At 45.3% G+C, this 13828-nt stretch overlaps 1 protein-coding gene across 4 annotated transcripts in view; it reads left to right on the plus strand.

Annotated features, from left to right (window-relative positions):
- RPS6KA3 (ribosomal protein S6 kinase A3) overlaps nt 1-13460 on the plus strand; it is a 209217-nt gene extending 195757 nt beyond the window's left edge. For all 4 annotated transcript variants that reach the window (XM_030202258.1, XM_030202262.1, XM_030202259.1 and 1 more), the window contains 2 exons: nt 7083-7223; nt 11100-13460. In XM_030202258.1, coding sequence (XP_030058118.1) covers nt 7083-7223; nt 11100-11225 — 267 coding nt within the window. In that variant the 3' untranslated portion in view covers nt 11226-13460. The remainder of the gene's footprint in view (nt 1-7082; nt 7224-11099) is intronic.
- Nucleotides 13461-13828: the final 368 nt, after the last annotated feature.

Here is a 13828-nt window from a genome sequence, read left to right on the forward strand (position 1 = left end):
ATCTTAATCTGGTCCTTTCGTCTTTGACAAAACCTCCCTTTGAGCCATTGCGTGCATGTTCGGTGAAGGATTTGACTCTTAAGACAGTGTTTTTGGTGGCTATTGCCTCGGCTAGGAGAGTCTCGGAGTTGCAAGCTTTCTCATGTAGATCTCCATTTCTGCAATTTTCAAAGGAACGAGTAGTTCTTCGTCCGGTGCCTTCCTTTTTGCCTAAGGTACTGTCTCGCTTTCATCTGTCCCAGTCAGTGTTTCTGCCGGTTCTAGGATCGGCCTCAGGGACGCAGGAACAGAGACGGTTGCATACGCTGGATGTTAAGAGGGTGCTTAAACGGTATCTCGCAGTTACTGAGCATTTCCGTCGCACAGACCGTCTTTTCCTTCTGTTGGCCGGTCACCGTAAGGGTTTGTCGGCTTCTAAGCCCACGTTATCTAGGTGGATCAAAGAGATGATAGCATCAGCCTACCTTTTGGCAGGTAGGGCAGTCCCGGACTCGGTTAAAGCTCATTCAACTAGAGGGCAGGCAGCGTCCTGGGCCGAGTGTTCCTTGGTTCCGCCAGCGGAGATTTGTAAGGCAGCTACGTGGTCTTCTCTCCATTCCTTTTCTAAGCATTACAGGCTTGATGTTCAATGTCGGCAAGAGGCGGTCTTTGCGTCGCGGGTAATCTCAGCAGGTTTGCTGGGGTCCCTCCCGTAGGACTACTGCTTTGTTACGTCCATCAGTCCAATCCTGGGCCGGTCCGGAGGGATGCTAAGGAAGGAGAAATTAGACCTTACCTGCTAATTTGCTTTCCTTTAATCCCTCCGGACCGGCCCAGGCCCCTCCCGTGTGATATATTTCTGTCTAGTTCTCTATGTTCCATGGTTTGCAGAGATGTGTTAAGTTCTTTGTTTGTTGAGCTGTTTTGTTTGCAAGTTAAACCATAAATATATGGGTTAAAAAAAAAAAAAAAAAACAGTTTCTATTATGGCCATACCGCTGCTCTGGTAAGGGTATGTGGTGAGCCATTATAGTTAGGCCATACCGCTGCTCTGGTAAGGGTATGTGGTGAGCCATTATAATTTGGCCATACCGATGCCCTGGTTAGGGTACTTGGTGAGCCATTATGATAAGGCCATACCGATTCTCTGGTTAGAGTTTTCGGTGAGCCATTATGACAAGGCCATACCGCTGCTCTGGTGAGAGTTGTCGGTGAGCCTTTGAGCACGTCTCCAACAGTGCTCCCTGGTTGCTTGAATTCCTTGGGGCACAGACTGTTCTTCTTCTTTCTGCTTTGTTATTTAAATACTGAGGCTAGGGTCACATGACCAGGGCTCTTATTGGCTATCTAGTCAAAGTTTTTTTCTCAGTCTCCTCCTGCTGGTAGACGTGCACAACCCATCAGTCCAATCCTGGGCCGGTCCGGAGGGATTAAAGGAAAGCAAATTAGCAGGTAAGGTCTAATTTCTCCTTTGTATTTTTTGCTAGTTGTTTATGTTTACCCCTGATGCAGCCTATTTGACGAAACGTGGTCACATCAGGATTTGTTTGAATAAAGACTCTTTTGGACTTCACAGTGTCTGCTTTGGTACTGCTCTGCTTCTGGTAGAAGTCTGCCCAGCACTGGCTTTGCTTCCCAAGTACCAGTGTTGCCACCCAATCTCTGCTAAACTTCTGTGGATCTGTTCCTTCTAAACAGAATTCCTTTGTGTTTATCCCTTACATTTTTGAATTCCATTACCGTTTTCATCTTCTCCCCTCCTGCAAGAGGGCATTCCAAGTATCTACCACCCTCTCCGTGAAAAAATACTTCCTGACATTATTCCTGAGTCTGCCCCTGTCACGGAATGCCTAGAACCCACTTGGGGGGGGGGGGGGGGGGGTTAACCCTGTGGCCACCTAGAGGGTCTGTCCCATCACTGCTCAGGCCCACTACCATATCCAGTGTCTGACAGCTGCTGTCAGTCACCATCAGCATGCTGCTAATCTCACTACCAAAAAAAAATGAATGGGGAAAGAACCGTGTTACTGCTGCACTCTTTCACTGTGCTCTGTGTCTGGAGGTTACAGATATAAAAAAAACTTGGAACTACTCTGGATGGTGACCCTCACCCCACACACTGAGCCTGACAATCCCAATCCCACTACGCTACCATCAAAAAAGGACATGTCTGTCATGGAATGCCTAGAGCCCACCTGGAGGGGTTAAACGCGGCCACCTAGAGGGTCTGTCCCAGCACTGCTCAGGCCCACTACCACCTGTGTACGTGCTCTAATCTGGCATACCCTTTCTCACACCTGCTGGGTTATGCTTTCTTCTGGGCGAGTCTCCTACCCATAACTTAATTCCCCAGGGTTTTCTAAGAACATCATGGCCATACTTCCAGTGGTCCCACAGTTCCTAGAAAGCACCCACAGACCCAAAACACAAACCACCAGGATTCTTAGTCCAGGACAGCAGAATCAATAAACTAATAGGTTGATTGTTACAGAAAACAGTAAACATTTGAGAACCTAGGTGAAAACAGTACAACAAACAATAACAGATAACCAAAAGAAAGATCAACATTAAATCTAACACTTGTACCTGGGTAGCATCTGGGGAGTTCAGAAAATATAACTGCTCACAGGGCCTCGGTGAAGAGATCTTTCTCTCTCCTCTCCCTATCTGAGACTAAAGATTACCTCACACTCAGGCGAGAAAAAACTGTCACTTCTGTAACAGCTGTACAAAAAAAAAAAAAGATAAGTCACCATCTGCTGGCCAAACAAGGGAAACACACTACATGAAATAATACAGTTCACAGGCTTGGAAACCTACTGTTTCGCCACACCTCCCACCTTTAAGAGAGATCCTGGGTGGTTCTGGCTCTTCCTTCCTGGAGGGTCCATTAGAATTTCCATGTTCACTTCCCTTCTGGTGCTGTATGGTGAAGTTGTACATCTGCAGAGACAGGCTCCACTGAAGTAGCTTCCCATTCTCTCCTGAGACTCTTTTAAGCCAGACCAATGGATTGTGATCTGTGATGACAGTGAAGTTTTGTCCTTACAGGTATTGTTGTAGTTTCTTAAGGGTCCACACTAAGGCCAAACATTCTCTCTGAATAGTGGTATAAGCTACCTCTGTGTCAAGAACCTTGGGACTCGGGTACACAATGGAGTGTTCTTCCCTTTTGCTATTCACTTCACTAAGTAGAGCCGCAATGCCATATATTGAGGCATCACTCTGTACCACAAATCTTTGTTAGTAATCAGCAGGGCCGTGCCTAGGGTCTCTGGCGCCCCCCTGCAGACTATCAGTTGGCGCCCCCCCCTGGTGAAAATGATCAGCCCCCCCCCCCCCCCCCCCCCCCGGTGAAAATGATCGCTCACCACTTGCTACACTGACAGGAATTGTCAGCAATATTCTTAGAAACAAATTGCTATACATTGCAAAATAAGATACCAGATGTAAATTCTCAAAGTAGACATATTCCAAATGCTAAAATGAAAATAAAATGATTTTTTTCTACCTTTGTTGTCTGGTGACTTTCTTTTTCCGATCATGCTGGCCAGTATCTGAGTCTGCTGCTATCTGTCCTCTTAACTCCATTTCCAGGGCTTCCTTTCCATTTATTTCTTTACTTTTCTCCTTTCTTCTTCATTTCTTGCTCTATATCCATTTCTCCTCTCTCCCTGGGTCCTGCCCTCCCATCCATGTCCATTCTTGTCCCTCTCTGCCCTTCCCTCCTCCATCCATAGCCAGCAATCCTCCTCTCTCCCCTCCATTTCCAGCAATTGTCCTCTTCCTGGGCCCCCATGTCCATCCTTGTCCCTCTCTGCCCTTCCCTCCTCCATCCATAGCCAGCAATCCTCCTCTCTCTCCCCTCCCCTCCATTTCCAGCAAATTGTCCTCTCCCTGGGCCCCCATGTCCATCCTTGTCCCTCTCTGCCCTTCCCTCCTCCATCCATAGCCAGCAATCCTCCTCTCTCTCCCCTCCATTCCATTTCCAGCAAATTGTCTTCTCCCTTCACGCGATTCGCGAACCGCTTCTTAGCACTGCTTAAAAAAAAAAAAAATTACACGTCAGCAGGAACAGGCTGCTTCAGCCCATCCCAGGGGCCTTCCTTCAGCGTGTTCCGCCCCTGAGGGCTGAAGGAAGGCTCCTGGGATGGGCTGAAGCAGCCTGTTCCTGCTGACGTGTAATTTTTTTTTAAGCAGTGCTAAGCGGCAGCGCGGTTCGCAAATCGCGTGAAGTGGGGGGTGGGACGACGCAACGGCAACGAAGAGGTCGCAGCAGCGTCAGCATAGGCGGTCGGTGGCCCAACTGTTTGGGGAGGCTAAAGGGGGCGGGGTTATGGGTGGTACCAGGGGGCGGGGCTTACATCCATAATTGTCCGACAACACACAGGAAAAATAAATAAAAGTAAAATAGTCACAATTAATACCTTTAACAATTCAACATCAGATCCTCCAAAATATTATAAAACTATGTCTGATGTTATGACAAACTAAAATGAATTTAAAGTGTTGATGTCACCTTAGTACGGCCAACACACAATCTTTCCACTGCAAAACACTATACACAAACTTGTGCAAAAACACACTCAGAAACTTACCAAATCATAACAGCACTAATTCCAAGGACAGGACGAGCTACAATCTTATGCGTGGAAAAGCAGCACTGTAATTACACCAGGCTCTAAAACACCAATACACTACCTAGTGAAAAAAACAAAACCAAAAGGGCTGCAAATAGTACACGCTAGCAGAATACTGCACCTTGATCACACATGAAAAACACATGACAACAGATATGACAAAAGGAACTAGAAATCAAAAGATATGAAGGCAAAATTATGAACTGGAAAATTACCTCAAGAAGTCAGACTTGGCATGCAGCAATACTAGAGAAATTGAAACTTACGTGCAAAATATCACAGATGCACATTTCCAAAAGCTGACATATTCCAATTAATACATTCTGAATAAAATACTTTTTTCTACCTTTGTTTTCTGAGCATTTAGTTTTTCTATTCGCTTTGGTCCCAGTGTCGTCTGTTTTATGGTGTCTTCTTTCCATTTGATATTCTTTCACTCACCATCCTCCTGTGTCCTTATGCGTTCTGTCTACCATCTGTGGCACCCTGTCCCTATCCTTCCTCCAGTTGCAGCATCTGCCCTCAAAGCGTTTCAATCCAGTCCTTAAATTCAGCAGTTTCCCCTCCATCCAGCATTTCTCCTCACTCCCCTCCCCTCCATTCATCCATCCATCCGTGTCCAGCAACTCTCCTCCCTCCCCTGTCCTCCATCCATATCTAGCAAATCTCCTTTCTCCCCGGTTCTTCCATCCATCCATCTAGCAAATCTCCTCTCTCCCCTGACCCCTCCATCCTTCCATATCTAGCAATTCTCCTCTCTCCCCTGCCCTCCCCTACATGTCCAGTCCAGTGATTTCTCTTCTCTCCCGTCCGTCTATCCCCCCTCTCCTCATCCTTCCATCCGTTTTCCCCTCTTTATCTCCCCATCCTTCTGTCTTCCTCTTCCCTCTTTCTCTCCATGTCCTTCCATTCGTCTACCCCCTCTCCCGATCCTGCCATCCAACATCTACCCCCCTCTCTCCCAATCCTTCCATCCAGTGTCTCTCTCTCTCTCTATCCCCTTTTCCATCCAGTGTCTCTCTCTCTACCCTTTTCCATTCATCATGCCCCCCCTCTCTCTCCCCATCCTTCAATGTTTCTCCTCCTGTTAGTTTCTCTCTCCCTTCCAGTGTCTTCCCTCTTTCACCCCCCCCCCCTCCCATTTTCTCCTCATTTTAAGCAGCTTCTCCCTTTCTCCAGGACTCCAGCCCTTCTCCATGTCCCCTCCTTCTCTCCCCATCTTCCCACTCTCTCCATTATACCTGCCTAGTGCCTCTCGCTCCCCCTTCCACCCGGTATTAATTTGTTGGCCACTGCTGCTGCTTCTCCTCTTCAGCAGCAGCAGCGCCCCGAGTCCAGACAAAAAAAAAAAAAAGGTAGCACGCGTTACACGAATCAGCTGGGAGGACCTACACCACACGCAGCTTCAACCGCTTTGGAGCCCCCAGGAGCAACAGTTGGCTGCTGGAACAAGCGCGGGGCTGTACCGTAGCAGCTTTCAGCATGGGCTATCGGCACTGCAGCCGCTCCTCTCTGTCCCCGGAGCAGAGCAGGAAGTCGATGTCAACTTCCTTCCTGCTCCTCCAGGGGCAGAGAGAGGAGCGGCTGCAGCGCAGACAGCCCATGCTTGAAGGCTGCCACGGCCCCGCTCTTGCTTCTTTTTTTTGTTTTATCGCGCGACTCGCGCTGAAGAGGAGACTTTCTTCCCACTTTGCCGGCCCAGACTCGGGAGTGCGGGAGACTCCGGTCTTGGCAGGTCTGGATGAGCGGGCCTCGGGCCTGGAGGGAAAGTGGCTACGTTTGGGGGGGGAGGCAATGCAGCATGGGCGGGAAAGGTCACAGCTGGGCTGGGGAGGCTTAGCCTCCCCAAGCCTCTTATACGGGGCGCCTATGCAGCATCAGTGAAAGCGGAGCGCTGCCGACGTTTACCTTCCCTTGCACTCATTGGTTCCCTCAGTGTCCGCCTTCTTCTGACGTCAGAAGAACGCGGGACACTGAGAGAACCAATGAGTGCAAGGGAAGGGAGACGTCGGCAGCGCTTTCACTGACGCTGCTGCGACCAGGTAAAAAGATTTAAAGGCCTCGCGGGGCGAGAGTAAGCACCGCGGCGGCGCCCTCCAGAGGTGGGCGCCCCCCTGCGGCGCTTACCCCGCTTACCGCATCGGCACGGCCCTGGTAATCAGGTGCAATAGTACAGGAGTGGTAGCCAAGGCAGTCTTTAATTTTTGAAAAGCCGCTTCACACTCTGGCAACCAGATAATGATTCAGGGTTGTCTCTTTTGTGTGTGTGTGTGTGTGTGTGTGTGTGTGAGCTATGAAGATAGTACAGGTTTATATGTAAAAATAAAAAGGTTGTTGTTCTCCTGAAGAGGATTCATATCATGCTGCTAACATCTCTGGGTCCATATTCCAATTTTCTATGTTCAGAAGGTGTTTTCATTATATAGAGAGTGAAATATTCATAGTACCTTATTCTGTTACTAGGATTTGGTGTCAAAGATGCTTCATGTTGATCCACATCAAAGACTGACTGCTGCTCAAGTACTTAAACACCCCTGGATTGTCCTCTGTGACCAACTGCCTCAGTATCAGCTCAACAGACAAGATGCCCCACATCTAGTGAAGGTAAATTGTTGGTGATACTTATAATTTAACATTTTTATTAATGACTAACCAATAACAATATATGAAACCAGTGAAGTGTACATCATTGCAACAGTCATATCTTATCATATAATCACAAAAAAAAAGTGAGATGTGTCATCAAACTTCCTTTTACTTACCCAGAAACCACTAATGCACCACCCATCAAATGTGATTAGTAAATTATGTATAAAACATCCCAACCTTTATGAAACATTTGTACAGACTCACCCCTCCCCTCCTACCCAGTCATGTGGTTCACTACTCCCGCCCTACCATCTCCTATCCCTTGACTTTCTGCACTCCTTATCTCCCGTAACCAACATCTAATAGTCCCCAAAGCTATAGGGGCCTGAACTCTTATAGCCCCCAAAGCAACCCTGATATTAGGAGGCAATGATGTCACTACTGTATCCCATTCCCCCCCCTTATCAACCCCTGAACTAATGTCCAATATAATTGCTAAACAGCTTGGACCATCTATCAAAGGGATAATCTCTTGCGACTGCCACCGTTGTTTGAAGTATTGGAGTGTATTTAGGATCAAGCTGTGACCCCTGGGGCTCAAAGATCCCAAACTATGAAAAATCTCTTCTGACATTTAATAGATGCTCCAGCCTCCCTCACTTCCCATACATTCAATTGGTGGACTTGATTTCTCCAGTACCAGTATTCTGGAGGTTCTGGTTTTGTCCAGTGTTGAAGTATACATTCTCTGAAGACAAGCAGGCTCCTGTCTTTTCACAAGTGGGTGACACTGATCCGCTTCTCCTGGTATGGCATTTGCCATAGTAAAAGGGAGAGCTTTATGGAGCGCGAGTGCCTTCCCGTCCAATGCACAAATGTGGTATCCTTAGTTCTCTTTCTTTTTCTGAGTGAGAAGGTGCTGTTTTTTTTGTCCTCTCCTCACTCGCCCGGTTTTCCAGCCCACCGGAAGATTTCAACTGGGAAAGCATCACTTTCATTGTTGTCTTTTGGCCTCACGTCAGCTCCCAGGGTCTTCACCAACTGTCTAGCAGTAGAGACAGCATCGCTACGCACACTGGGAGTCCATGTGTTCCGTATCTCGACAACTGGCTGGTGAAGAGCACCTCAGAGGACAGTGCTCGGGAGTCCATGCAGATGACTATTTGGGTGCTCGAGCAGCTCAACAGATGTTGAGATTGTTGGGCCACATGGCTTCCACAGTGTGCATTACACCTATGACACATCTTCACATGAGATCAGCTCAATTGACCCTGATTTCTCAGTGGTATCAAGCCACAGGGAGTCTAGAAGATGTCATTCAAGTGTCCCCAGAGCTTGTACGCTCTCTTCAGTGGTGAACAATTCAATCCAATTTGATTCTGGGACTTCCATTTCAAATTCCTCAGCTACAACATGTGCTGACAACGGATTCATCTCTCCTGGGATGGGAAGCTCATGTAGAGATGGGCTTCACATTCAAGGTGCTTGGTCCTCCTAGGAAACAAATCAACCTCCTGGAGCTTCAGGTGATCTGGAATGCTCTAAAGGCTTTCCGAGATAGGCTAACTCACCAATTTTTCTCATCCAGACAGGTTGAAATGTATTACACCAACAAGCAGGGGGGGGCACCGGATCACACCCTCTGTGTCAGGAGGTTGTCCAGATGTGGCATTGGGCTCACCAACATGGCATGTTGCTTCTAGCCACTTATCTGGTGGGCACATTTGTATTATCAACAGTGTGAGCAGCGCTCCTGACGAACTTTCTCAAAACAGTCTTTCTTAAGACTACCACGCTTTTTCTGAAGTATCAACCTCATCATTATTTAGCAACTCTCCGTGCAAGAGATAGACTACTGATAAATCTTCGGAGGTTTCCCATCGTCATTGCTTTGCATCACTCTGCACAGCAGACTCCTGATGCAGGCCTGACGGCCGAAACACTACTACTACTCGAGTCTTCAAATTTTTAATAAAGTCTTTTTATTCAAGAACATCTTCCACTTTCTGGTTTCCTTGGTCGTACTCCCACTTTTTACACATTCTTGTTTTTACCGTGGGGTTCTTGAGTTTTCCACCTCCTGGTGGATCTTTTCTCACTCGGGCACAAGTAATACCCTGGCCGATAGGCTGAGCAGAATAATGCAGCCGCATGAGTGGTCTCTCAATATGGGCATAGCCCGCAAGATCTTCTGAGCGTAGGTCTTTTTGCCACTCAGATCAATCACAGGGTCCCTCAGTTCTGTTCCAGGCTTCACATCCATGACAGGCTAGCGTCAGATGCCTTCCTCAATTGGGGGACAGATCTTCTGTATTCGTATCCTCCAATATATGAATATATGAGACTTCTCCTTGATTAGTTAAGAGAACAATCATTGTAGAAATGGTTGAGTATTATTCCGAGCGCTACTCCTTATGATTTTGCAAGTATTTCTAAGATAAGCAGCATAAAATGTATTGTACTGTTTTGGGATCTTGCCAGATACTTGTAACCTGGATTGGCCACTGTTGGAAACAGGATGCTGGGCTTAATGGACCTCAGTCTGTCCCAGTATGGCCCATGAAATTTGTGGACAAGTGCAAAGTGATGCATACAGGGAACAATAACCCAAACTATTAGCTACATTTTATTTAAGCAGTCCCTGAAGATCAGCCGGTATATTTGCTCTTTCTTTGAACAGATGCCATGTTATATGTCTTATAGGTATTTTCACACCCAGGCAGGAGTCCATTTTTGGATGTGTGTCTGTGCAAATCAGAATTTTTCATTTTCTTGGAATTATCAGCAGATGTTCTATGAAAGTCTTTTGATATATAATCAGCTTGCTGTTTCCTGGATTTGTTTGGGAGCCTGCTGTTTAATGTATAGGAGAGATGGTGGTTGACTTCCTTAGGCACTGGTGCCGTTGTCTCTACAAGTGAGTCACAGAGCTTGTCTTTGATGGGGGCTCATGTATAAAGACAGATCATTGGGTATGGATATTGTTGTTGCGCAGAGTCTGATGCAAAAGAAAATTGGCTGCCTCCGTGATAGAAGTGAAGGTTTTTCTGCTTACCAAAGCATTAGAAACAAACCTGAGTTTCAATAGCCTGGCTAGTTAGGCCTAACTCATCAAGTCCACCTACAGATCTAAAATGCTATCCTAACAGTAACAGCAAGTAAAAACAGTTGTTAGCATGTACCGACTCTTCTTTCTATTCCACCAGGATATTTTTTATGAGTTGTATAAGTAAAAATATGAGTCTTTTTATACATTGACTAGCCGTTATGCCCGTTAAAACGGGCGAGATTTCCAGCTACCCTCCTCGCCAGGTCGCCGTTGCCCCTCCCCCCCCCCCCCCCCCCCCCCCCCCCCCCCGAAGTCCCCGCTACCCTCCGTCCCCCCCCCCCCCCACCCGGAGTCGCTGGCCCGGGCCCTCTCTTCACGATTCAACTTACAGCGCCGAAACTGCAGCAGGCAGATCAGCTGAGCTGCCGTCGGCCTTCCTTCTCTGCCTGTGTAACGTCGGCGAGGGCGGGACAGAGGCAGGGAAGGAAGGCCGACGGCAGCTCAGCTGATCTGCCTGCTGCGTTTTTGGCGCTGTTAAGTTGAATTGCGAAGAGAGGGCCGGATGGAGGGGGGGGCGGCGGCGGCAGTGACTCCGGTTGGGTGGGAGCGGTAGCGACCTTGGCGGTTCCCTCACTCCCCTTCGCGCAGTTTCCCTCTGTGTCCCGCCCCCGTCATCACATATTGACCCAGGGGCGGGACAGAGAGGGAAAGTCTCTACTGCGCATTTGCGGGTGAGCACGGTCACTCGCAATTTATATGTCTGATATGGTTAAAATGTCCTTCATGAGTTGGTATATGAGCACCTTTGCACTCATTAATATTCTTCTCCCTTTTCTCTTTAGGGTGCTATGGCTGCAACGTACTCCGCTCTTAACCGCAATCCATTGTCACCTGTTCTGGAACCAGTAGGCCGCTCCACACTTGCCCAGCGGAGAGGTATCAAAAAAATTACCTCAACAGCACTTTGAAGTGATTTCATCCAGACATTTGGTACCACAGCAGAAATCAATAGCACAAAATCAGTGACAGGTAGCATATGTGGGAGAGAGGACTGCAAGCACACTTTCTCAGCTGGTACCTACAATGCTGCTGCTACTTTAGTCTATTCTGCTTTCAACTGTGGATTACAAGTAATGGGTCTTTCTGGCGCTTCAGATGGTATGTGACATGGAAACATGATGAAAATGAACCTGCTACGTGAATTTATTTTTTAATTTTTTTAATAAATCAAAAGCATTTTAAAATCCACCTCTGACCTGAAATATACACTGAACATGGCACTCTGCACCATATAGCATTATTTTTTACAGGGAACAGTTCTTGTCCCTTAAACTTCTCTTGTTACATGTAAGGATGGATTCTTTTTGTTGAGCACTTAGCATAAAAAGTCTATTTCTCAGCACTGTGTTCCTTGTGCCAGCAATCACTTTGAATATTATTTTTAATGCTCATTTGCAGGACATGTCTGTTTTTTTTTCAGTTTGGATGTACAAGCACATGCCTCGTTTTACTTAGAATTTTTAAATCTGTTCTCACAGATTTGCTGACTAAGCAGTTCCCTTAATTTAGACAGTATTGTTGGGATAGCTTTAAAATGCTGAAGTCTGTGGAACAGCCATTGAATGTGATATACCATGATATGTGCTCAAAGGAGAACATTTGTGGGACTGGGGGTGATTATATTGCTACAGTAGTTTAGCTATAGTTTTAGGTCTTTCTGTACCGAAGGTAGCTGTTATTGCCTATAATCATTGTAATGAACAAAATCTATACAGAATTTTCTTTTTGAAGTATTTAAAATTAAATTGCGTAAATGAGGATATAAAGAAATAGATATACTAGTTTATTGGGGGGTATTATATATATATATTATATATATATAGATTATGTAAATGTACCATTTAAAAGTCTATCTTTCTGATATTGAAAAAGAGACTTATGTATTATTCCTCAGTATGCTCATTTAATTAATAGATGGGATTTTACTCATAATAAAATGATGTACATTTATTAGCTTTTACCACAGAACTCCTAGTCAGTTCAAAGAAGTTGTACACATAAGGGATGTAATTATTTTGCAATACTTGGGGAATCTGTATACAGCAAGTTTTTTTTAGGGGAGGGGGAATGACAATCTTAAGAGACATTATTTTTCTACTGTTCTGTACAATCAAACTTTATACTAGCTTCCTAAGCATGGCATGTCTGTAAGCCCACAATATTCAAGATATACCTTTTTTGGTCAAACATTTAACATCAGTAAGATGCTTGCCACCATAACTACAAGAGTCCATTGCTACCAAATAATGTTTGAAGGGTATTGGTACTCTAAATGAATGTCTTGTTAGTCTAGGATCTTGGAAAAATCTCCATTTGGTTGATGTGTAGCCTAAATTGTTTCATATGTTAACCATGAATAGTCATGGAAAGCAATCATTGCTTAAACATCTGTGTTAAAAGAAAAATTTTGTTTTCTTCTAAAGAAGTGTAAATTTATATCATGAATAAACTTTAAAATATAAAGACATTGTTCCTATACCCAAATCACACTTTAGTAAAATTAAAAGCCTGTAATGTATTTTGGTATGGTTCCTAGTCACTTTTGGTGAATGTGGAAAGCTAAAAATGTTCTTTTTGGTATGGAAATCACCTTCATGAAATTATTTTCAGTGGATTCACAGTGAACACGTGTTTGGAATATTTCCTAAGCTTAACAATCTGCAACTTGGGATTGCAATGCACTCAAAAACTTTTGACTGATTAAAATTATAAGAATAGAGTTTGTTTTCTGCATCTTCCAAAGAATGGAGAAAGTGGATTGTATGATTCGATGAAAAATATTGACTTAAAGCCACTACCTGTTTTGATCATTGTGGGTAGAAAAAGCATTGCTTTGCAATCCCCAAGATTGCATCTTAATCTTAGGAGGCTAATGAACATTGCAATATAGCGTTTTCATTCACAATGGGTGACAGCACCACATGTTGCCAGTACAGAACAGCTCTCCTAGAGCTCAGAAATTAGTGTGAAAATTGAACAGCACTTAGTTGTATCACTAGGTCTTCCAGTGCTCTTTCAAAACATTTTAATTGCTGTGAGGAAGCTGTCTACCAGATGTACCTATACCTTCAAGTGGAGGAGGGTTTCCATCTGGTTCTTAACAAATGTTTATGAACCCAGTTAACTTGAGGAGGACAATGATATTAAACTATTTATACATCTCTATGGTCTTGGGTTTCATTTGTCTTCTGTCACAGTACATCTCTTTGCTCTTTTGGCCTGTCATACAGCTTGTTTCCCAATATCCATCCATTTCTCTATTCATGAAAGAATTTTATCTCAAACCACCACTGCAGGAACGTCCTGTGCCAGGGACCTTAATGTTTTCCTTACATGCCTTATGAAGCCACCATTGTTGCAGTTGTCTGAGTCTTGCTTCGTCTGAGTAAATGGAACTGACATTTCAACCATCATGCTGTGGCTTCCTTTAGGGTATTATTTTTTTTCCATTTTGCTCATATCTTTTTCAGTAGTAGCTCAAGGTGAGTTACATTCAAGTACACTGGCTATT

The sequence above is a fragment of the Microcaecilia unicolor genome, chromosome 4 (genome assembly GCF_901765095.1).
Source record: "Microcaecilia unicolor chromosome 4, aMicUni1.1, whole genome shotgun sequence".
NCBI lineage: Eukaryota > Metazoa > Chordata > Amphibia > Gymnophiona > Siphonopidae > Microcaecilia > Microcaecilia unicolor.